The following is a 22404-nucleotide window of genomic DNA, read 5'->3' as shown; positions in this document are numbered from 1 at the left end:
TAAAAGCTGGATTTATGATCTCAGTGGCATACTTTAACCATTCACCTAAATAGTCAATAGACTTATTGTTGCTTGTAATGTGACACTAAAACTTGAATAATTAAACTTTTGTTGTTCTGTGGCAGATGTAACGAAGGACGTATTGGGCGTGAATGTGAGTGCAGCAAAGACGAAGTCCGGTCAGACGACCTGGATGCTAACTGCAGAAAACCCAACAGTACAGATATCTGTAGCAACAATGGCGAGTGCCTCTGTGGCACCTGCGAATGTAAGAAGCGGGAGAATCCTGCAGAAGTCTACAGTGGCAAGTACTGTGAGTGCGACAACTTTAACTGCGACCGCTCCGGCAACTTGCTCTGCGGAGGTAAGGGTTACAGAAGTAAACTCATTCAAAAATAGGATTGATTTAACTCCGCACTGAATGCGTTTGATGCCTGTGCTCCATTAGGACATGGACGCTGCGAATGCAGGAAGTGCATCTGTGACGCTAACTACACAGGCAATGCCTGTGAATGTTCCCTGGATGAATCCACCTGCCTTGCCAAGAACGGGCAGCTCTGTAATGGCCGCGGTAAATGTGAGTGTGGGATCTGCAAATGCGAAGACCCTAAATTCCAGGGTCCGACATGTGAGGTCTGTCCGACCTGCCCCGGTGTCTGCACTGAGCACAAGTGAGTGTGAAGCTTTCATCTTTGGTGGGAGAAACAACATTTAGAAATCTAAAAATGTAAAGGTGGTTTAACATGGAAGCTTAGAAGTTGTATGCCAAACTGAGTCATGTGATTTGTGATTAAATTCTAGTTAAAAGCCAAAAGATTTATCTTTGATTTTTAACTAGAATTTCATAACAAATCATCTCAGAGACCGATGACTATGAATTATTATAAAACTTATTTGATACACATTACAAAACAATTCAAGGAACACTTAAAAAAAACCCACATCAGGCAGTTTACAGGACGCCAACAAGGTTCTGCCTGGGTCCTGGTCAATGGGAGCTTTTGGGTGTGGAGTTTCGTGTTTCCCCAGTAATTTCATGAAATCTTACAGGTACCTGCGTTTCCTCCCAGAGACATGCTTGTGATTCTAAATTAGACTATGTCCTTGCAGTTTATAGAATAAGCCTATGACAAAACAAACTGTGGAAGAAATGCTGTTAGTTTTAGTTCATGTCTTTAGTTTTAGACTTTGTCAATAGAGAGGCCTTTATGTTTAAGCCGGGGATGCCTTTTAATTCCTGTTCTGAACTGACACTAAACATTTTCAACAGTGAAAATTAAAATGAACAAACTCACTGTGGAAATTAACCCAAAGTACATTAAATCAAAACAAAATGTAAAACTAAGAGTTAAAATTAAGAGTTCTCACTGTATTAAAAATGATCACACCATCCTTTATCTAAACAGTTAGATTTTCACTCTTTTTTTCCATGTGTGGCAGTTCAGACCAGACGACTGTTTTCCAGCATGGCGGTTATAATGTCTGGCGTCTTGAATATAAAACACTGTGGTGAGTAAACCACGCTGTGCTTCCACAGAGATTGTGTGCAGTGCAGAGCATTTGGGGATGGCGAGAAGAAGGAGATGTGCCAAAAGGAGTGCAGCTACTTCAACCTAATAAAGGTGAAGGACCGAAAAGATCTACCTCAGCCCACAGACCAGAGCTTCCCCCTGACCCACTGCAAAGAGAAGGATGCCAACGACTGCTGGTTCTACTACACCTACGCCATCACCAAGAATTCCACCAAGGAAGTGTTTGTGGTAGAGAAACTGGGTACGGTCACACTGAGCTGATTTTGTCTGATTATCCTTTTATTTGCTTTCTGTTTATTGTTACAAAAGCAGATGCTTAGACAGTTTAATATTTCTACTCTTGGCTCTCTTTGATGTCAATGAGACTGGATTATTCATGATATGCTTATATAGGTTATTGCTTCTGTGCTATATATAAGCACAGAAACTTGCTTTTAGACTTGGAAAATAATCTCCAGCAATATCCTAAAATATCATACCCAAGGGAAAGAAAATGAGATGGCAAATCTTCCCTACTTTTAAGAAATCAAGAAAATAGCCATTAATATCAATGATTAGTTATTTTCTATTTATGATAATTACGTTTTTGTTCTTTATATGAGCAACTGTTTTCATTGGGTCTCTTTGCTTTCCATTTCCGTTAGACTGCCCGTCAGGACCTGACATCATCCCCATCGTGGCAGGTGTGGTAGCGGGCATTGTGCTCATCGGCCTCGCACTGCTGCTCATCTGGAAACTGCTCATGATCATCCACGACCGCCGAGAGTTCGCCAAGTTTGAGAAGGAGAAGATGAACGCCAAATGGGACACGGTGAGTTAGTAGAACCGCATCATCCACAGCACTAAATCACAGAGCCGTTCACTGGGGTTTAGGCTTTAAAAAAAATTTACCATGCTGAAAGAGCTAGAGTTATTTAAGCCATTGTGTCACAGTCCGCAGGTTAAATTTGGTATAGAAGGAGGCTGCTTGTTTTAGATGGTGAGAGTGTTATAAGATACGGATCATTTTAGACTGGGGCTTATGCAGAGCTACTCCAGTAGAGCTAGAAGCTTGAGTAAAATGAGTCCACTTTAAACTGTAAGTGTTAAACAAAAAGATGAGTGTAACTTTACAGATTTTTCCAGGATTGTGCATGTGACAAAGCTCTCTAGGCAAATATGTGAAGTAATCATGAGGATATGCCTCTCACTGTGTGGCCTGTACTCAGTCCTCAATGAACCCCAGCTCTATGCAGTTGTTTTTGGTCTCTGAGGGCAGGGAGTGGCCTTTTCTCTGCTGCTGGTGCTGCCACTCGCCGTCCACATGCCACAACTGCATGACCATAAAAGGCAACGGAGCAGAGAGAGGAAGCCTGCAGAATGACCACTGATGGAAAGCTCAGCAGCTGCTGCTGCTCAGTGTGAGGCAGTTACAGCAGCAGTGTTTACAATTTGAAGGGAAAAAGCAGAACACAAATCACAGCCAGCGTTGGTGGAAGAGGACTTTAAATACTATTATTTACCATATTCCAGACACACAGTAGATGGCTTTGAATTTCTTCTGATAAACATGTCATGAAGTGGACTGTGTTACAGTCAGTCGGGTTTTTTTTTTTTTTTTTTTTTTTTTTTTTTTTAAATGGTATTCAAGTCTGTTCTTCCTAGTTTCAACAAACCTTTTTAAAGAAAATGAGTTTTAATATTTTATTTTATTATCAAATGTTTTGGCAATACAAATGGAACCTATAAGGAAGAAGAATAAATATAAAAACAGTTTTAAAGAAAGTAGGAAACATAAACTACTAAACAAACTGTGCAGCACTAATGACTGGTAGTAATAATTATAACGCTAATTAGTTACTATAATGTATTGCCTTTTTAGACTGTTTTCTATCCTTTCCAGTGCTTTTCCTGATTCTCTCCATTTCTTTCTTCAGTTTTTTTCCATTCATCTTCCTTCTTTTTCTTCTTGTTAGCAAGGGAACCCCATATACAAGAGTCCTATTAACCAGTTCCACAATCCCAGCTATGGGAATAAAGCTGCTGCCCTTTAGGTCAAAGTTTGTATTGCCCCTTCTTGCATGAGTGCAGCAATGAAATAAGGTTTGGTGACCGCATGTTGTGAATTTATATGCATGTCTAACCATAAATTTATATCCTGGAAACATTGAAAAGCAGATTTATTTTCACATTTGGTGATAACTTTATTAACGTGTATCTCTGTGGGAAAACATTCTCCTATAAACATATAAAAAAGCAGCTACATCATCTACAAACAGGCAAAGCTTAAAACAGCACAGCACATGTTTTCACATGTGAAAACAAAAACCGGAACCTATCCCCTGCTACAACACCCTGGACAGATCGCCACTTTGTTGCAGAGCTAACATGAGAGACAGAACCATTCATGCTCACTCTTTACATATACTGTCAATTAACCTAACCTCATGCATGCCTTTGTGTTGTGGGATGAAGCTGGAGTACCCCACACAGACACACGGAGAACCCCAGAGCAGATTTGAACCCAGGATCTTCTTGCTGTGATGTGACGGTACTAACCACAGCCCATCGTGCTGCCCGACCCAAAAAAACTCCAGGGAAAATGGAGTTTGCATTGTCAGCTGCTTTTAGGACAGATGAAAAAATAAACATAAAGCTGTCAGGAACTAGCTCAGAGTTCAAACAAGAGGGAAAGCACAGTTTAATTTAAAAAGGAGGACATTTTCTTCAATTAAACCTACTAAAAAGTAAAAAAAAAAAAAAAAGATACTGTCAGTATTTTGTGTGTGGACCCGCTTGCTAGGAAAAAAGAGGTTCAAGTATCAATTTGTAAGCAGCTGGCACACAAACATGAAAAGGTTCTACGCATGTTTTCCCTGTTCTGTTGAGTGCTGTGTCTCAGTAATGCATTTACTGTGTTTGCAACGGTTTACTCACTTTTCTTTCTCTTTTCTTTGCCTTTCTCAGGGTGAGAATCCGATCTACAAAAGTGCCGTAACAACTGTCATCAATCCAAAGTACGAGGGCAAATGATGGAGCTTTGCCTACTTCGTGACAACACTGTATGGAAAAGAAAATGGGAGGGGCGGGTTTTATAATGCTCACTGTTTTTGTTTGTCTGTTTGTTGTTGTAGCCACCAAATAATAGCATTGCATTTTGCGGCTCTGTTCTTTTAACTTTTGATCTTCTATGCATCATCTGTAATTTGTACAGTATGTATAAACGTGTGGTTTTTACGTTTTGGTTTTGTTGAGAGAATTTTTTTTTTTTTTTTTTTTTTTGTTAAATAGAAGCCATCAGTGTTTCGATGAGCGGTTGAAATGAATGTTGATAATGGACAGTAAAGGAAGGGTTTCTTTCCAAATTATCGTGCATGCATACAGTGCAGAGTAGGAGGCAATCAGTGTTTCAGAAACAGGCATACAAAAGTTTTACTGTGTCTTTAATCATTTTCAATGAGTGGGCGTCTCTTTGGATCGAGCCCTTCAGATGTAGTGCCGGGTTTGGCAGCAGCGGGGTGTGTACAGGAAGTGGTTTTTTTTGTTTAGGGTTTTTTTTTCTTTTCCTTTTGTTTTCCTGTGTTCTGTGTAAAGCCATACATGTATTCACAGAACAGAGCTGGAGGTGATGGTATGTTTGTTTTCAAAGTGACATAATCCATCTGAACAATCAGTTTTATTAAATGTGTCTTTGTGGAGAAAGATTTTCTTGGGTTGCCTTACCTGATGAAGGGCAGCGGTGTACAGTAGTCTTACTGTTCAGCTCCAGGTTTTACTTGCTTAATTTAAAGCCAACTCAGGTCCTTTTATTCTTCTCAGCAATGCCAAATACACACAATTCTGCCTTATTTGCTGACTAAATTTGCTTATATTGTTTTTATTTGTACAGTGTGAATGGGGGGCAAGTGTCCTGTTTTACATCTGAGTTACTACACCTAACTCTTTCAGAGGTGCCTCGATCAAACGTGCTTAATTAAAAAGAAATGGGGATGATGAAAAAAAAAGAGGATTGATAAGAGAACATTTGGAAGGCTACGCCTGTCATCGATGTTTAAGTGCCTTTTTTGATTTCTCCATCACATTCACAATTGCGATTCTGTTTTCTGGAATTATTTATTGAATAAACCCCTAAAAAAATGTACCCATATTGTTAAGTGTCATTGTGTATTTGCTGAAGATTTGATGCAGTGGAAACTTGCATCATGACGTTAAAAATGACAAGCTGACGCTCCAATGAGAAGTGTGGATGGTTTTGTTTACAGGCATAACAACAAGACCGTAGTTATAGTAGCGGGTAGTGATCTTATTTTATTTGTTTACATTATGAAATTATCAAGCATTTAAATGTTTTATCCTGTTTAATACAAAAATAATTGAAGTACTATATAGTAATATAAGTTAAAGTAATACAATTTAAATGCATGCAGTGTGCGTGCTTAAACAGCCCTACTTTTACAGTAATGTAAGAGGAAAAATGGGGGGGGGGGACAGAAAATAAGAGAGATAAACATGTTTGACCATTTTTTTTTTCTGCTGCAGGAGAGTTGCTGTTGCTTCATTTCGTGTTTTTTTTTTTTTTTTTTTTTTTTTTTTTTTTTCCCTTTGAATACCATATGTCTCTGAAAAAGTGTCTGGTATCAAAGAAGAAAAGGGAGAAAAATCCCATGTTTTTGTTTTTTTTTTTTGTTTTGTTTTGTTTTTCTTCTCTGTATTCAAAGATATTCTGAATGTATGAAAACAACTCTAAAAAGAAACTCAAGAGAACTGTTGAAGTCATTGTTTATGTATTATATATTACAGACGATCCTTTACAAAAAAGTTTTAAAAAATCGTAAGAATAGCATAGCTCAAAATATATGAATGCATTAGCAAAATAGTTCAATAATTTAAAAAAATGTAGGAAAAAATGGATTCGAATAAAAGGAGTTCAGTGAGTAAAACTAAATAAATAAATCACTGATAAAATCAATTTAAAATGTAATAATCTAAAAACCTCAGTCATACAGAATAGAAATATTTTTTACTATTCTACGTTTAGCATGTTTTTCATTTTTTTGTATATAGCTTTTATTTGCTTTCATTTTATACTTTTATTTATTTATTTTAGCATGTAAATCAGCTACAAGCTAACGCTCGTCGTGACGTCGCCAGCCAATCACGTTGCACTCCATCCCCGTGGAGCGTGACGCCTTGAGTCGAGTGCTCTCCACAGGTGATTGGTGGCCTCGGCGGGCCAATCAGATCGCGTCGTTTACAGCAAAGTTGTTAACCCCCAACAGTAGCACTTTGGTTTCCACCTCTCTAGTTTCAGCCAGCTTTACATCGACATGGACTTTTCAGCAGCCAAAATAAGCCGTGTTTTGGTAGATCTACACCGGACAATGGGTCTGCCTGCCCGGACACCGGCGGACCGACCGGCTTTTATTATGAAGCCAACTAGAAGAAGTAGCTGTGGCTAACGTCAGTGGTAGTTGGGTGCCTCTGTGGCTAGCTGCGTCGTGTTGCCTGACGTTTTTTTTTTAAACTTCTGACTTGCAGAAATATTGCCCATCTATTTATAAATCCCCGACGTGTGACCGATGGTCGACTTGGTGAGTATTTTTCTGCAATGTTTTTAACTTGAATCGATGGTCGCCTGGAAAAAAGGCCCATCGTGATTAGTGTTTTCTGGCATCAGATGATTTCATACACGCAATCAAATTCCTGGCTGGTCAGCTGGATGCGATTCAGCACTAAAACCACAAGTTTCTAATCACTTTGCCACCTCCCGAAGCTAGGAGACCGTGATATGGATCGATATGTTCGGATGAAACGTTTGTTTTTATAAAACAAAAAAATCTAATACTCTAGTTGTTACAGTTAGGTGGAAAAATAAGATGTCGGAAATCTGATCGGGGTTATTTGAGGGGGGGGTAAGAGAACATGAGCAAAAGGTGGCTTCCTCATTGAGAGGCTGCAGGTAATTTTTTAAATGTGATTTCTTCTCTGGAATTTCCATCATCATCGTTGGAAATGTAGCACTGGGGGATCATAGGCTTTAGGGTGTGTGGCTGAACAGTGCCAGGCAGCTCCTGTGGTCTGCTAGGGAACTGCTCGGCCCTGGCCTGTATGGGTCTGGATCATAGCCTTATGCCCCACTCCACTGTATTATCTAACCTACAGTAGCTCCTTTCATAAAACACCCAGCCAGAGGAAGACCTCTGACCGTCCTGGCCTGCTTGGCCGGATGAAGCTCAAATGGGAACTGCCTCATGGTGACTAGTTGTGCTGTCATTATTAGTTAATAATTAGTAATAAAGGCATGCTTGGGATAAAAACTGTGTTGGGGTTGCCTCATCTTCTGCATTAGACGTGATGTAAATCAGACGAGGACAATGTTTCTCGTGTTTTCCTGTGATTATGTGAACTTTTTGTGGGACAAACCCCACCCACATGGCACTTTTGTGTTGTGTGCTGACCCAAAGTATGTAAGGTATGAAAGTAATGTATTTAGTTCGAGGTCGTCTCTTTTGTATTTTATTTAATTTTTTTTCGATGTTTTTAGGAGTATAAATCTCAAGGTCACAAGCTTAACTTACTAAAATATGTCACTCAAGCTCTTGTCATTTTTGCATAACCACAGGGCAGTTGAGGCCTTGTCCTCAGAACGCCTTTACTCGAAGTTTCTGGAAATTAAAACAGATTTCAAGGCTTTATTCTCCAATACAGCTTAATATGGGCTTGACTAATTTGGAAAACATCCAGAAGCTGTTATAATAACTGCATTACACAGACTTTATTCGTTTCAAAACCTAGAAACATGCACATGTCCCACTAGCCATATTTTAGTCATAACCTCATGACAGTGGCAGGCAGCATAAGAGGTGAAATATCTAAGAGAAGGAAACTATCGAGCATTGTAATATTACTGACACTGCATTTACAATTATACCAAATAAACTGCTTATAAGAAACTTTAAGAAATCATTAAATAAGGTATAAAAGTACTGACAAATGCAAGTACCTTTTACAGTTTTTTATCTTAAATGTAGCCTGCCAATTCAAGTAAAATCTTATAGAAGGTGGTTTCATGTGTCACAGCAGGAGTCAATGACCACAGTAAAGCTGTGCCTCTTAATATAAATGAATTGGGCTCATGTGTGTGTTTGCGTACAGCAGGGAACCAAAATATACTTTGTAAATCCGATCTATTTCCCATTACTCTTGTTTTAAACATAAATGTCAGAGTTGTTCTCTCTAAAGTAGCTTCTTAAACCTTCGCTAGTAAAGATGGGATTCACCAGACATCCCACAATATCATATTATCACAATACTTTATTCATGTTATATTAATTAACATTGTATGATGTGCAGAGTATTGCACTAACATATATTATGATTTATCACCTTTTTTCCAAGTCCAAACTATGTCCTCAAAGTTATTGTTCTATTCAAAGATAAAGTTATCTCACTTCAATTATTTATGTATTTTCTTTGCTCCAAATGAAATTGTCAAGCATACCAACACTGTAACCAAAACCTACCATAAATGTTACCATATGATGGAATGGGGTCACCGCAATCAGTTTCTGATAATACAGCAATTTCCAGGTATAAATCATCGAAAATCACATAGTGTTGCCGTCCCTCTAGACAAAAAAAATCACATTTAACTATTAACTTTGTGCTAAGCAACCTTCCTCTTCTATAAGAGTCAAGTTCCCTTGAATTGTGACTCAGACCGATGACAACATGCTGTCAATTTGTCTACATTTATGGATAGCATAGCAATTATTTGCAAACCTTTTGACAATGTCTCTGAGAGTGGTTGCAGCCAGTCCAAGTCAGACTGCAGCTGTTTGCAGAAAGATTTCCTCCTCTTAGGCGAGATGGAGAGACCTGCAAGTCCAACATGTAGATTCATCACTGGTTAGGGATCCTTCTTGATCTAAACAAACACTTATATTAAAACACTTATTGTCTGTCTGCTGACGCTTTACTGCAAATTAAAGGTAAGTACCTTACCTAGTTACCTTCATAAAATGTCAGCCTGCCGCGGACACTGGATGATGCTGCATGTAGACATTGAAATGTTTCACTGGATAAACAGAAGGGCTTAGATCCAAAGGTGGAGGATGCCGTGACACTCCTGAGGTCTTTTGTTTACAAAGCAGGCTTTGGGGTTAACAGCGTTTTAAGAGTTACAAAGGTGATTAATTGCTTAACGGTGTAGATCACCATGGTAACATATACTGCAGACCTAGCCAGCTCCGAAACAGGCCAAGTTTGAGATTAGAGATTAACAGGTTTTAATTCACCAGCTACTGATCAGTTAGTTCTCCAGAAAACAGAATTATTCCTGGAAATCCCTTGGACATCTGTGTGTGAATAATAAGAGGTTTTAAGGTGTCTTAAGGTTTTTTCTTTTCCTGTTGAGCATTAATAATAAATATAGATTCTTAAAGAAACCTATTTCCTGGTTTTTCCTTTTGGCTAAAAGCCCTTTTTATAACAATTTTATTGTTCTATATACCATATATATGATCGTAAATCACATGTTTATACTTGTTGAACTTATATCAAATTTGCACATAGACTAAGCCTATGTCTGAATTCTGGGCCTGTGGCTGTCTTATTTAAAAAATTAACCTCACCTAATGACAGTCTGCTTGTCAGCTTTACATCCTGATTTCTAATAGGCTAAACTTCATTAATATACTAGATTTTTTTCCAGTCTTGCTGGCCAAAGTGGTTAAAGTACTTTGACATTCATACTTTTCCTCACACACGTACCCAAACATGCAGTGGACTCGCCTTTGGCTGTGTTACTTTCAGCCTGTATTTTGTGTTTTAACATCTTTATATTTATTCTAATATCTTAGTTTTATCTAACTTTATAAAATCAGGCACACTGCTGCCAGCAAACCCGTCCATGTTTGATAAATCAAATGCTCCCAACACTGACTCTTTCACATGAACACGCTCACAGCTATGTTGTGAAACCCTGGTTTAACTTATCGAGAGTCGAGACGATAACCCCCTTTGTGGGACTGAGTCTCCAAGTGGACTTTTTAATCAGATTGTGTTAAACACTCTTGGAGAATGTGAGAATGCCAACTTTTGAGAACAAATGTGAAATGCAGAACTGCAGTCGCTACACAGGGATAGAGTTGATGAGTCATGACATGAAGGTATGGGAAAGAAAGAGAGGTGGGAATGTGTGCAGTAGGAGTGATGGATAGGTTCAGGGATTGCCTCTGAACCCTCTTCTGTCTTGAACTGCTGATGGACAGATGAGGTCAGAAGTCTCTGTGAACAGCGTTTACAGACAACATTGTGATCTGTGGTGAGAGTCTGTAAGAGGTGGAGGTATGCTCTGGAGAGAAGAGGAATGAAAGTCAGTTGGAACTAGGACTGCCACAAACGATTATTTTGATAGTCGACTAGTCACCGATTATTTTTGCTATTAGTTGACTAAACAGATCATGCATCCATTGTAAGTAAAATGTAGGGCTTATTGCTCCAGCATGCATCTGCTCTTATATAACTATCATTAGCTTACAGCTTGAAGTGTTGAAGTGCTAACTAAAAATAAAGACAAGATGATAGTTTGTTAAACTTTTAATGAAATTTGCAGATTGTTTCGGTGGAGTTTAATAAACTCAGCCATCTGCTCCTTGGTATCTAAAATATAACAGGACGCTGGAGTAAATTCTCGACCACCTCACACTTCTGTTTAATCAGTTTTCTGTTTGGCGTTTATTCAGCTGTGAAAACTGTAACTTTAATCTCAGCCAAACCGATTTACTCAGGAACAAATAAAACACTGAACAAAGCCAAACAATATAACATTTTAAGTCATCTAAGTGACTTATATATCATGTTTAACCTGAGTAGCGAAAGACCGCGGGGGTCTGAAAACGATGTGCTGGGAGTTGGGTGTTCTCGCTGGCTCTAGTGAGCCTTGATCTCCCAATCAGCTCGTCTCTGAAAACGTCGGAGCACTTTTGGGAATATGTGATGTCTTGATAAATCTAGCAGTTATTTGAAGTTTACGCAGCTACATTCTTGCCTGAAAATATCTTAAAAGTTTATTTTGTGACCCACAAAGTGTAATATTAAAACTAAGTAGCTGCCGCCATTGTTGGGAACTGGAATGGGATGGGCCCCGCTATGAATTCTGGGATAAGTTGGGCAACGAAGGATACACCCAACCCATCCTTCAAATCTGGGGAAAAGGAGGATGCATTTGGAGGAGTCTTCAAATTTGGACAGCCTTTGTCGCGTTGCTGTCACATAATCGGCCTACAAATGCGGCCTCCAGAGGATGCGGCCACTGAATTTCGACTCAGCTACGATACTGGAAACTGCGTCTTCTTCTTTAGCGTTTAACGGCAGCTGGCATCCTTGTAGATGCAGTGCTGCCATCTTCTGTTTCAGTCCGTTATTCCACTCTTAAATCCTACTACTTGTTTCTGTGTCTTTCAGGATCTTACGAAGCTTCAAACGACGCGTCGACTATTAAATTAGTCGTCGACAGTTTTGATAGTCGACATAATCGTGACTGGTCGACTAAACGTGCCAGCCCTAGTTGGAACATGACAGAATACATGTGTGAATGAGAGGGAGATGGGTGTAATAGTGACGATGCAAGGAGCAGAGGTACATGAAGGTAGGGCTGCCACAAACGATTATTTTGATAGTCGACTAGTCACCGATTATTTTTGCGATTAGTCGACTAATCAGATCTTGCATCCATTGGACGTAAAACATACAGCTTATTGCACCAGCATGCATCTGCTCTTATATAACTATCATTAGCTTACAGCTTGAAGTGTTTAAGGTATGTGCTAACTAAAAATAAAGACAAGATGATAGTTTATTAAATTTTAATGACATTTGCAGATTGTTTCGGTGGAGTTTAATAAACTCAGCCGTCTGCTCCTTGCTATCTAAAATATAACAGGACACCGGAGTATATTCTCGAGCATCTCACACTTCTGATAATCATTTGTCTGCTTGACGTTTATTCAGCTGTGTAAAAACTATAACTTTAATCTCAGCCAAACCGATTTACTCAGGAACAAATAAAATACTGAAAAAAGCCAAACAATAACATTTTTAAGTTATCTAAGTGACTTATATATCATGTTTAACCTGAGTAGCGAAAGACAGCGGTGGGTTTGAAAACAATTTGCCGGGAGTCCGGTGTTCTCAGCGGCTCTAGTGAGCCTTGAACCCCGGCTAACTATCGAGCTGGTGGGTAACAGACGTCTCCGAAAACGTCGCAGCGCTTTTGAAAATACGAGGTGTCTTGATAAACTGAGCAGATGTTTGAGGTTTACACAGTTACATTCTCGCCTGAAAATATGTTAAACTTTATTTTGTGACCCAAAAAGAATAATAAGAGTAATATTAAAACTAACTAGCTGCCGCCGTTGTTGACAACTGCGCTGGGCCGCGCTATGAATTCTGGGATACAGCTTCTTCTTCTTCTTCTTCAGGGTTTAACGGCACCTGGCATCCTTGTACATGCAGTGCTGCCATCTTCTGTTTCAGTCCGTTATTACACTCTTAAATACTACTACTCATTCCTGCGTCTTTTGGGATCTTACAAAGTTTCAAACGACGCGTCGACTATTAAATTAAAATCGTCGACGTAATCGTGACTAGTCGACTAATCGTGGCAGCCCTACTTGAAGGTAGATGAATTGAAATACTTGGGATCGACCATCCAAAGCAAGAGACAGTGCACAAGAGAGGTGAAAAAGAGAGTGCAGGCACAATGGAGTGGATTTGGAAGAAGAAGGATGGTAGTAAGAGTGAAAGGGAAGGTTTACAAGATGGTAGCATGACCTACTCTGATCTGTGGTTTGGAGACGGTGGCACTGACAAAAAAGAGAGGAGGCCGAGCTGGAAATTGCAGAGTTGAAGATGCTAAAGTTCTTGTTTAGAGGGACCAGGATTAGAGAGGCATGTCTGAGGTGGTTTAGACGTGTACAGAGAAAGGATAGTAGATATATCAGACTAAGGATGATGATTATGGATTTGCAGATGCTACATTTTGTGTGCTGTTGGGCAAGAATGTGAGAGTAATCTACAAATATGAAGCAGATCTTCCTGTTGGAAAATGTTCAATAAAAGTGCCATTTCAGTTTAAAACCCCTTGTTTCACACAAATAAACTCCTTTTGGTCCATTTGAGTGCCTTTGTGTGTTACCCACCAACACAGCCAGGTGTAGTTGTTGGATGGCCAGACCAGGAGGCCCTTCTGACAATTACAAACAGGTGGTGGATTTTGTTTTTGCTCCACCCAGACCAACAGGATCTAAACGTCCTTTTAAATTACATGTGAAAAACTCATCAAGCCTGAGCTTGTTGACTAAATGTTCCTGCGCTGTTGTCAATTTGCTTGCAGGTCTTCATGGCACCATCTATGGATTTAATGATGAGAAGAAAACCTCAGTTCCCCTGGGTGGATCCTGGATAAGCAACATGTCACCACCATCAGCAGGTAACAATGTTAAATTAATGTTGTAAGTGTTTGGGTTTGGTGTGGGGTTTTTTGGTTTTGTGTATTTTTTTGGTGGGGGGGTTCACTTGGGTTGCATACTCAAACCATACCTTTGTGCTAGTCTTACCCTGAAAGCACCACAACTTCAGCCTGCTGGGATAAGCATGGTCACTTTTAAGCTTTTAACCTTTACATATAATAATACATGCACTCAAAACGATGCACACAGTTTGTGATGCACTCACAGAGAAATGGCACTGCCAACATGCATGCTGGTGATTTGATCCTTTGCCTGTCAGACCAGAAGAGGGCAGCGTTGTGCTCATATGGTGAGGCGTATCACCTGGAATAAACGTTTCTTCTTTCTTTTTTTTAATGATGGGCTGTGGTCAGATCAGAGTGATAAGTTTCAGTGGATCGGGGTTGTTCTTTCTGTGTGGTTCAAAGGGACGGCTGTCTCTACCCTGTGGTGTTAAAGGCGTTGGCTGTAGTTATTTTTAAGATTTTTGTGCTTCCTGTATTGTTTATCAAAGCATAAAATACACTATAGTGAAAACTTCCAATGTATAGTAGTAATTAGTAGTATTTTTATTCGTCTTCATATATGACAAAGGTTTGGGTGGAAAAAATACAATTAAATGAATTGTTTGTTATTCCTTGCCGATAAATACAGGGCTGTTGATCAGATCAGATTGATGAGCTGTAGTGAATCACTGTAGTTGTTTCAGCTCAGTTAACAGTTATCTCTGTTAGCTGCACTGGCCTGCAGCTAGTCTGTCTCTAATTTTGTTAACCAAAGCATAAAATACACTGCAGTAAGATAGCTTGTATGTCCCACAGTTGGGAAATTCACTTTATTACAACAGCAAAATTGAAAGGAAAAAAATATAGAAGCAGCAATAAAATAACCCATGACAATAATACTACATAGTAGAGAAAATGTACACCATGCAATATTAAATACCCTTTTCAAATTAATTTTATTTGAAAACTTTGTTTACAACTTGTTTAAAAAGTGTTAAGTGTTTTTTTTTTTCAAAAGTAGAAATTATTCAAGGAAATTCTGTGTTCCATAGTTTATATATTAAATACATTTTTAAATAGGGGTGTCTTTTTTATTTGTTGTGCAAAATACAGTTGGCAGTGGGTTTTTTTTTTTTGTTTGTTTGTTTTTTAGTCCTGTTATTCCAGTAGTCCCACTTTTTATTTATGTTTCTAAAATCGCATTTTTATTTTCTGTCATTTACTGTTTTTAGAGGGCGGTATAGAACAACTTTACTTTTGTCATTCAATTTATTTATTTGACAATTTATTTCGTTTTATTTTACGATATACATTTCGGCCATTCCCGGTGCTTATTTCAATAATTTATGTGTATGTGTGGAAAAGGAGTTAGTTTGCAAGAAATACCCCCTTCCCCCTACCCCCGCAACGCGCAAGCGCTCGGGACCGTGTGGGAATGGTCGGTCCACGAACTGGGGGTTGGACCGCTCCGAGCGAAACAGAGCAAACGAGTTTTAAATGTCCGCCATGTTGTCCATGGCGCACTGAACCAACGGTAGGGAGCGGAGCGTCGGAAAAAAACAGTCCGAGAGAGAGCGACCAAGATCCGGGCCTTCCCCCGGCTCCGTTGGCGACGCCCTAAATACAAGCTACAACCATTCGAACGTTAGAATAGAGACTAACCGCACAGAAACATCCATGAAAGCTCCACTCGGTACCGTTGTGAATATTAGGAGATCGGATAGATTTATATTGCACCTCGAATTGTGAAAAATGAGTAAATTGTCGTTTCGGGCACGGGCGCTGGACGCTTCCAAGCCACTACCCGTCTTCCGTTGTGAGGATTTACCCGACCTACACGAATATGCATCAATTAACCGGGCAGTGCCGCAGATGCCGACGGGGATGGAGAAAGAAGAGGAATCGGTATGCTTTAACCGTTTGAAAATATGAATTTATACGTTTTGTTTCATTTTTACGTGATCACAGGCGTCCCTCTTTTTTTCTGCGCAAGCTTTCACAAAATGGCCGCCAATTTTCTCAGGAGAAACACGACGGTTTTGTGCCGCAAACGACTCATATACGGGACTCGGACGGATTTTTGGGCAAAGTGGGGGTGCTTTGTGTCGTTTTTGGATAAAATTGTCCGGTTTGACCGGCATATTTGTGCGTGAGGTGATTTTCTGAGTACAAAGGAGTCATGTGACCTGAGCGATTCCGACATTTTGTCTCGTCTGTCAGGACGGGGCCTTGTGTTGGCGTAATTGCAGCGGACCAGGGCAAGGGGGAGCTAGTGATTTCAGATTATGTGGCATCTTTGCTACCAGCAGTCAGAAATGTCAACAAGGCGGCCATGCATTGGAGAAAACACAGCGGTGTTCGTCTTGCATTGACTTGATGTAAATGTTTGCTTGCTGTTTTCCTGCACAGAGCCTTGTGTCATGAGTGCAGGTGCTGGTGCCACATTTTTATGACGATTTCTCCATACGGCGAGCCCGGCTCGTTTATTAGTATGGAAGCTGCGGGTTTGTTATTATATGTTGTTGCAATTAAGTTTTTGCATGTGCAGCAGTCACACAGGTAAATAACTTCTTGTCACTCTAACCAAGAAGATACTTCTCTGTAATATGTTAATGATGCCGATTTTCCAGAGGTGCTGTCACCGGCATCTCTCATTGCAATGTGGTGATATTCAGTTGTGCATAGAAGGAATATTTAAACATCAAATTACACCAGAAAAGATCGTTTAAATTACCTAAAAGTGCTTTGGTTTATATGTTATAATTTTTTATAATTTTTGTGTAAGTAAATATTGCATAATAAGATTGGGACTTTCGTTGTGCAACTTTATTTTTGTGTTTCCTGTTACTCCACAGGAAAGCCACTGTGGGATGAGCATCTATCTGGTTAACGTGCATTGATAGTTGACTATCTATATAAGAACATTTCAAAACTCATGAAAGCTTGCAGATAATTGTTAGAGAAACTTATCTTTCTAGTTTAATGTACCTGCAAGTAACTTAACAAATTCTGCTTCCTGCTGCATCCCACAGGGCTGTTGTGATTATTTCAAAAATAGGGTGGGGGTGTTTGTAAAGCACATGCGCCCTGTGGGATTTCTTTTTCCTGTTCTTTGCTTTTTATGTAATTTACTATACAGCAGTCTGACACAGCAGTGCCCTCATCCTGGGAGTATTAAACAATATATCTGCTTCTCTGAGGAGTCTGCTGTACAGCTTATCCAGCAGTCTTGTCTGATGTTTAAATATAAGGTTGAGTACACGAGGGGGATATCGCTACAGGGATCTGTGTTGGATACTTTTTTTCCTAAATTATTCAAGCAAAGTGTGTTGCAGCCAGTGTTGTGGAGGCTCGGTGTCAGGGGTTCAGTGTGTCAGATGGCACAGCGGGCTGGCAGACCAGTGGCACGTGGCGCTCCAGAAGAGATCAGGGTGGCAGGAAGAAGGAGAGAGGAGAGGAGGTGGGGGTTGCTGTCACTTCAAAGTCTGTGCTCTGCTCAGCTGGAGTGCTTGGTTATGTAACAGTCATATTATCATAAGAGGTAGGCCAAGGCCTGCTGCGTGCCAGCCGCTCTGTGTTGGGAGCTGTCTGTTATGAATTCTGCGTCAGACTTTAGATGGAAATGTATTTTGAGTAGTTGTTGTAGTTGCTGCTGCTGGTGTGTATTTTTAGCTTTTGTAGGAGCACATATTATTTGTTTTGCCTCCACGCTCATTAATTTGCACAGGGATACGTGGTCCCTTTTTCTTTTTGTCTCCCTTAGCGATGTGCTTGACCCAGTGAAAGCAAAAACTGCATTTATTTTCTGCAGTCTGAAAGTGTTCAGAGAAAGCATCAGCTTTGCATATTTCACTTAGGACCATTTAAGCCAGACTATGCAGTGCTGGGTAGTCTGACGCTCTGCTAATAGAAAGATTTCTGAAACAAGCAGGGGGACGCTGCATAGTATGTTCAGCATAGCCAGATTTTCTCTTGCTCCACGTGGGCCTCTTGGAGGGTAGCTATGCACGCAAGTGTGATTGGTCCACATGTAGTTAGGACAATTTGTTACCCGAAATCACCGTTGGATGCACAAAACTTAATTTTAAGCTTGAGTAAATTCAATGCTCAATACAAACAAGTTGTTTAAAAATTCAGTCCTGGTTATTTTTCCTCTGGACAGCACCAAAATTATTCAGCTGTGAGGGTGAAAAAACCAACTATGTTAATTATCCTGACTCAACAAAGCCTAAAAGCCCAGTCGGAGGTGACGGGCATCACAGCAGTAACTGATATCAACTTTCTCTGTTAACCCAGGCTGTCTGCTCCAGGCTCTTTGCACACACTCATAAAAGCGAGTGGTTGATGCATCATTTGCTGCTGCTTCTGCACAGTCGGGCACTGTCAAGTGAACAGGTTGTGGGGGTTATAAAGATCAGTCTATAAGAAAAATAACATTAAAGCAGTGTTGCATAAAATGATTGATATTGTAAATTTATCAAGCTATAGCTTCCCATTTATTGCACCCCCCCCCTACATTAGAGCTTTGAGACTTTGTACATTTAAACATGAGTGTATCGGGATTGACTCGGTCTCATAGCTCAGTGAAAGTGGTGTGGAAATCACTCTAGGTTGTAGCCAGTGAAATTATTTCCACAGATTCAATATTCTTGGTGATAAATGACCTTGAAATAGACGAAGCATTCGTCTTTGTTTTTATTAGCTGCATTTCCAGCAGGAAAACATACCAGGTAGCAGATAGGATCAAGCATTAAAAACATTTTTCCTGCGCTGCTTCTTTCAGTGATGGTGTTCAATGTATAGCTCAACAGCTTAAATTTATACAATTCTGAGCAGAGACTATTTCTCACTAAGAGTATACTGAAATGAATTAGAAAATCTGGCACATCAGGAAGGTTTTAAACTGAATTGTCAACTTTACTTGCTTTTGCACCAGCTCGTAACTTCAGCAAAAGTTAAGAGAGCTGAACTCATGACATTGAGAACTCACGACTTTGTGCTTCCATGTCCATCTTTCTTCTCAGCTTGGGCAACAGGACACCTCGTAACGCTTGTAACCCTGCTTGGCACACGAATAGTCAACGCTTTCAAACGTCGTATCTCTGTCCAACAGGCCGATCTCTGCCTGTTTGTGTATTTCTGGTAGCGTAGATCTACCAAAGAGCTGTCATTGCTGAAATTCCCTCAGCACGTGTAGCGTGTTTGTTTTGGAGCCAGACACTTTGTCTCGTGTTTACGTTTGGGTGAAAGTGAGGTCAGTGTCTGCAGCCCTGCTGGGAACCCACAGACATCTGTTTTTGCCTCTTTTCCAGACACGCTTCTTGTACATACACACAGCCACATGCTCTGGCGGGACACCAGGTTTTTTCTTTTTTGTTGCTTGTGACCTTGCTGGGTGGGAAAGTGGGGCATGTCACCTGTCCAAAGTCTCTGCTGGCTACATGATGTCAACTAGATAGCTTCCTGCGTCAGCTGTTTCACTTTCCGTTTGACTGTTGACAAATTGGTTCTGGACGTGTTTGTGCACCAGGTTCCAGGCAGGGTTTTCAGGCCAGTGAGTTGGCAAGTTTGCCAGATGAGTAAAAACTCCTGTGGAATTGCTCACTCTGTGACCCATTAATTAAAGAATGAGTGTGTAAACTATACATGTAAACCAGGGCCGCTCAGTTCAACAGTTCAAGAAAATAGTCAAACAGCGTATGTACAGTTGCTGTGTGCATTTACAGTCCTGGCTTAAAATTGTCATTCAAGGGATCTAAGCACGATCAGTCCATGTACAGTGTCAATGAGTCTGGTTGACAGAAATCTTTGCAGTTTCCTGTTAGTTCTGCCTTTTTCTGTTTGGTTTTCCTCCCTCTCCAGCTGAATATAAGGGATTTTAACACTAATCACATTGTGAATGAACCAAAACATGGTTTAGATGCTGCTAAAATGTGTAGTGCTGTGCATAACATTGGTGTGACAATTTTCAGAGCATGGCTAACACTAGCTAGCGGCTTTATTTTAGCACTGCACATAACTTGTTTGTCAGCTTCTACAAGCTTTCTTGTCCATTGGGGACAGTCAACATCTTATGTCTGCATCTTCCCTGTTTTTTACTGTTTGTCAACCTAACCCGAGCTCTGTACCTCGGGTAACACGAGCCAGGAGGTACCAGTCATTTACATCAACTAGCCCACATTCACAAACCCTCCTCACATTTAGGGCTGCTCGATTATGGCAAAAATGATAATCACGATTATTTTCACTGAAATTGAGATCTCGATTATTTGACGATATTTATTTAATAATAACAATGTATTGAATAATGGCTTTAAAGATGTCAAAAAATAATATAAAATAGTGTGCAAATACTGATAACAGTGCAAATGTTTGCAATATAAAAAAAATAAATGAAAAATGTAAACATCTATGTTTAGTGAACTTCAAAATACTGCATAATACTGGTTGTTCACTGTGTTAATTGAGCAGTGGTCTTTGGCAAGGAAAACGTTACTGCGTTTGTTATCTCCTTGTGTCTCTGGGAGCTGGTGGGATATTTATTCGCGTTGTACAGGGTAGCGTGAATGGAGGTCTGTGAGGATGAAGCAGGTGTTGTCAAGAGTTTTTCTCTATGTTCCTTCATTGTTTGATCGTATGTCACTTTGTGAGCGGTCTTCAAATGATTGAATAAATTTGTAGTGTTGCTCTGTGGTGCAGCTACGACACCGTAGCAAAGTTTCCACACTATGTCTACTTGATCCACGTCTGACTCCGCGAACCCAAAATGTTTCCACACCACTGAAGTCGTTTTACCTCTCTTTTCAACCAACGGCATTCTTTCTTCAGCAGCTATTATCCTCTCCTCTCCAAATAACTTCTGCTTAGCTTTCCGAGCTTCCCTCGGGTCCTCTTAATTGTTGTGACGCGTGTTCGAAACGCAGAGAGGTGCGCTCGATTTGCCACACGGAGCAGCGCGAGAGGAGGAGCTAATAATCGGCTCAGTCATTTTTAATGATCGTTGAAAGCCCAGATCGTAATCACGATTAAAATTCGATTAATTGAGCAGCCCTACTCACATCTCTAGTTTTCTTTATTAATATACTTCCAAAGCAGAGCTATATGTTTACTACAAAGTTACTAAGTCTAACTAAGTTAGAAAATGGTCTGTCATCAATAGATTTAAACTAACTAGCTAATTCTCTTCTAACTAAACCTTGTAACCCCTCTCTTTACGGATTCCTGCAAACCAAACTTCATAATAACATCTGGGCACAGCCACACTGATCATTTTATTTGAGTAGAAAGAATTTGGATGATCTGTTACTTTCGGTGTGGACTCATTGTAGAGCATTTGGATCTGCGAATGGCTAATGACGTCAGCATGAACAAGTGTTTATCAAAGGGCCAAAAATACTCACAAGATGGATACATTTCTGTCAACAAAGTAAAAAGTACTTTGCTTTAATTATATGCAGGCTGATTTGGCTCATGTGCATAGTAATCCCCGGAAGGTGACTGTGCACATTTTATACTGGGCTGGGGGTTGGTAAATTATCACAGCCTTATTAACTTATGAGGCTGCATTCAAGTTGCAAAGACTTGGATCGTCTTATAAAGCAGGCTGAATTGGAGTGAATCAAAGGTCTGGACCGAGGCAAATTCACTCCCCATTTCTTTTAATGTGTGAAGCGGGATGGAAAGTTGTTCAGTTAATTGCTTGTTACTTTACAAACTGCCCGACAGAGTTTGAATTGACCAACTGTGGAGGAAAAACCCAGGCTCGTAGCTGCCATTACTTTCCCACCTCTTTTACTCTTGGTGTTGAATATCGTTCTCTCCCACACACGCTGCATAAAACTGCTTTTGTACTGTGGCTAAGCATCCCTCAACAGCCTCTTACCAGACTGTCCCTTGCGGCTGTCCATCATGTTAAGTGGCATTTACAGTGTCGGGGACAGTAGCTGTCAGAGGCGAGACTGGAGAAGGTGGAGGAGGCCGCGGCTGGCTCAGCAGACTTGACAGTGATCGATGTGGTCATTTTAGAGGGCTATTTCTGGACTCCTCTGTGTATTTGAGGAAACGAGTGCAAGTGTGTGTGTACGAGGGCATCGGCTAATGCTCTGTATTCTGACTGTTCATCTCAATCTGACTTTATTTATTGTCAGGCAAATGACCACAGCCAGGAAAGTAAACAACCACGTTGCTTGATTAGGTTTGGCAGGCTATGTGTTTTTGCTCAAGGCTGTTTGGTCAATAAAGTTTTCCCTCATAGCAGAGGGACCTGGAAGCAGAGTTGGAATAAGATGGGAACATAAAAGTGTAGAAGTGCAGAGGGGTGTGGTGGCATATGTTGCGTGTTTAAAAGGTATTTGTATGGTTTCATTCATGCAGGTT

At 40.2% G+C, this 22404-nt stretch overlaps 2 protein-coding genes across 4 annotated transcripts in view; both read left to right on the top strand.

Moving 5' to 3' along the window:
• LOC134616614 (integrin beta-1-like) overlaps window positions 1-5652 on the top strand; it is a 29706-nt gene extending 24054 nt beyond the window's left edge. Inside the window, exons 12-16 of the mRNA XM_063461517.1 lie at window positions 126-364; window positions 449-671; window positions 1538-1773; window positions 2177-2343; window positions 4479-5652. Of these exons, the coding sequence (XP_063317587.1) occupies window positions 126-364; window positions 449-671; window positions 1538-1773; window positions 2177-2343; window positions 4479-4544 (931 nt within the window). The 3' untranslated portion in view covers window positions 4545-5652. The remainder of the gene's footprint in view (window positions 1-125; window positions 365-448; window positions 672-1537; window positions 1774-2176; window positions 2344-4478) is intronic.
• Window positions 5653-6775: 1123 nt separating this feature from the next.
• Window positions 6776-22404, top strand: part of LOC134617044 (enhancer of polycomb homolog 1-like) — a 36034-nt gene continuing 20405 nt past the window's right edge. For 2 of the 3 annotated variants that reach the window (XM_063462203.1, XM_063462202.1), the window contains exon 1: window positions 15513-15933. In XM_063462203.1, coding sequence (XP_063318273.1) covers window positions 15781-15933 — 153 coding nt within the window. In that variant the 5' untranslated portion in view covers window positions 15513-15780. Of the gene's footprint in view, window positions 7103-13908; window positions 14005-15512; window positions 15934-22404 lie in introns of those variants that run through there. The other variant, XM_063462204.1, reaches the window with a different exon arrangement.

The sequence above is a fragment of the Pelmatolapia mariae genome, linkage group LG18, assembly GCF_036321145.2.
Source record: "Pelmatolapia mariae isolate MD_Pm_ZW linkage group LG18, Pm_UMD_F_2, whole genome shotgun sequence".
In the NCBI taxonomy this organism is placed as follows: Eukaryota; Metazoa; Chordata; class Actinopteri; order Cichliformes; family Cichlidae; genus Pelmatolapia; species Pelmatolapia mariae.
Note: the sequence above shows the minus strand (reverse complement) of the source record. Positions and strands in the feature narration are given on the sequence as shown.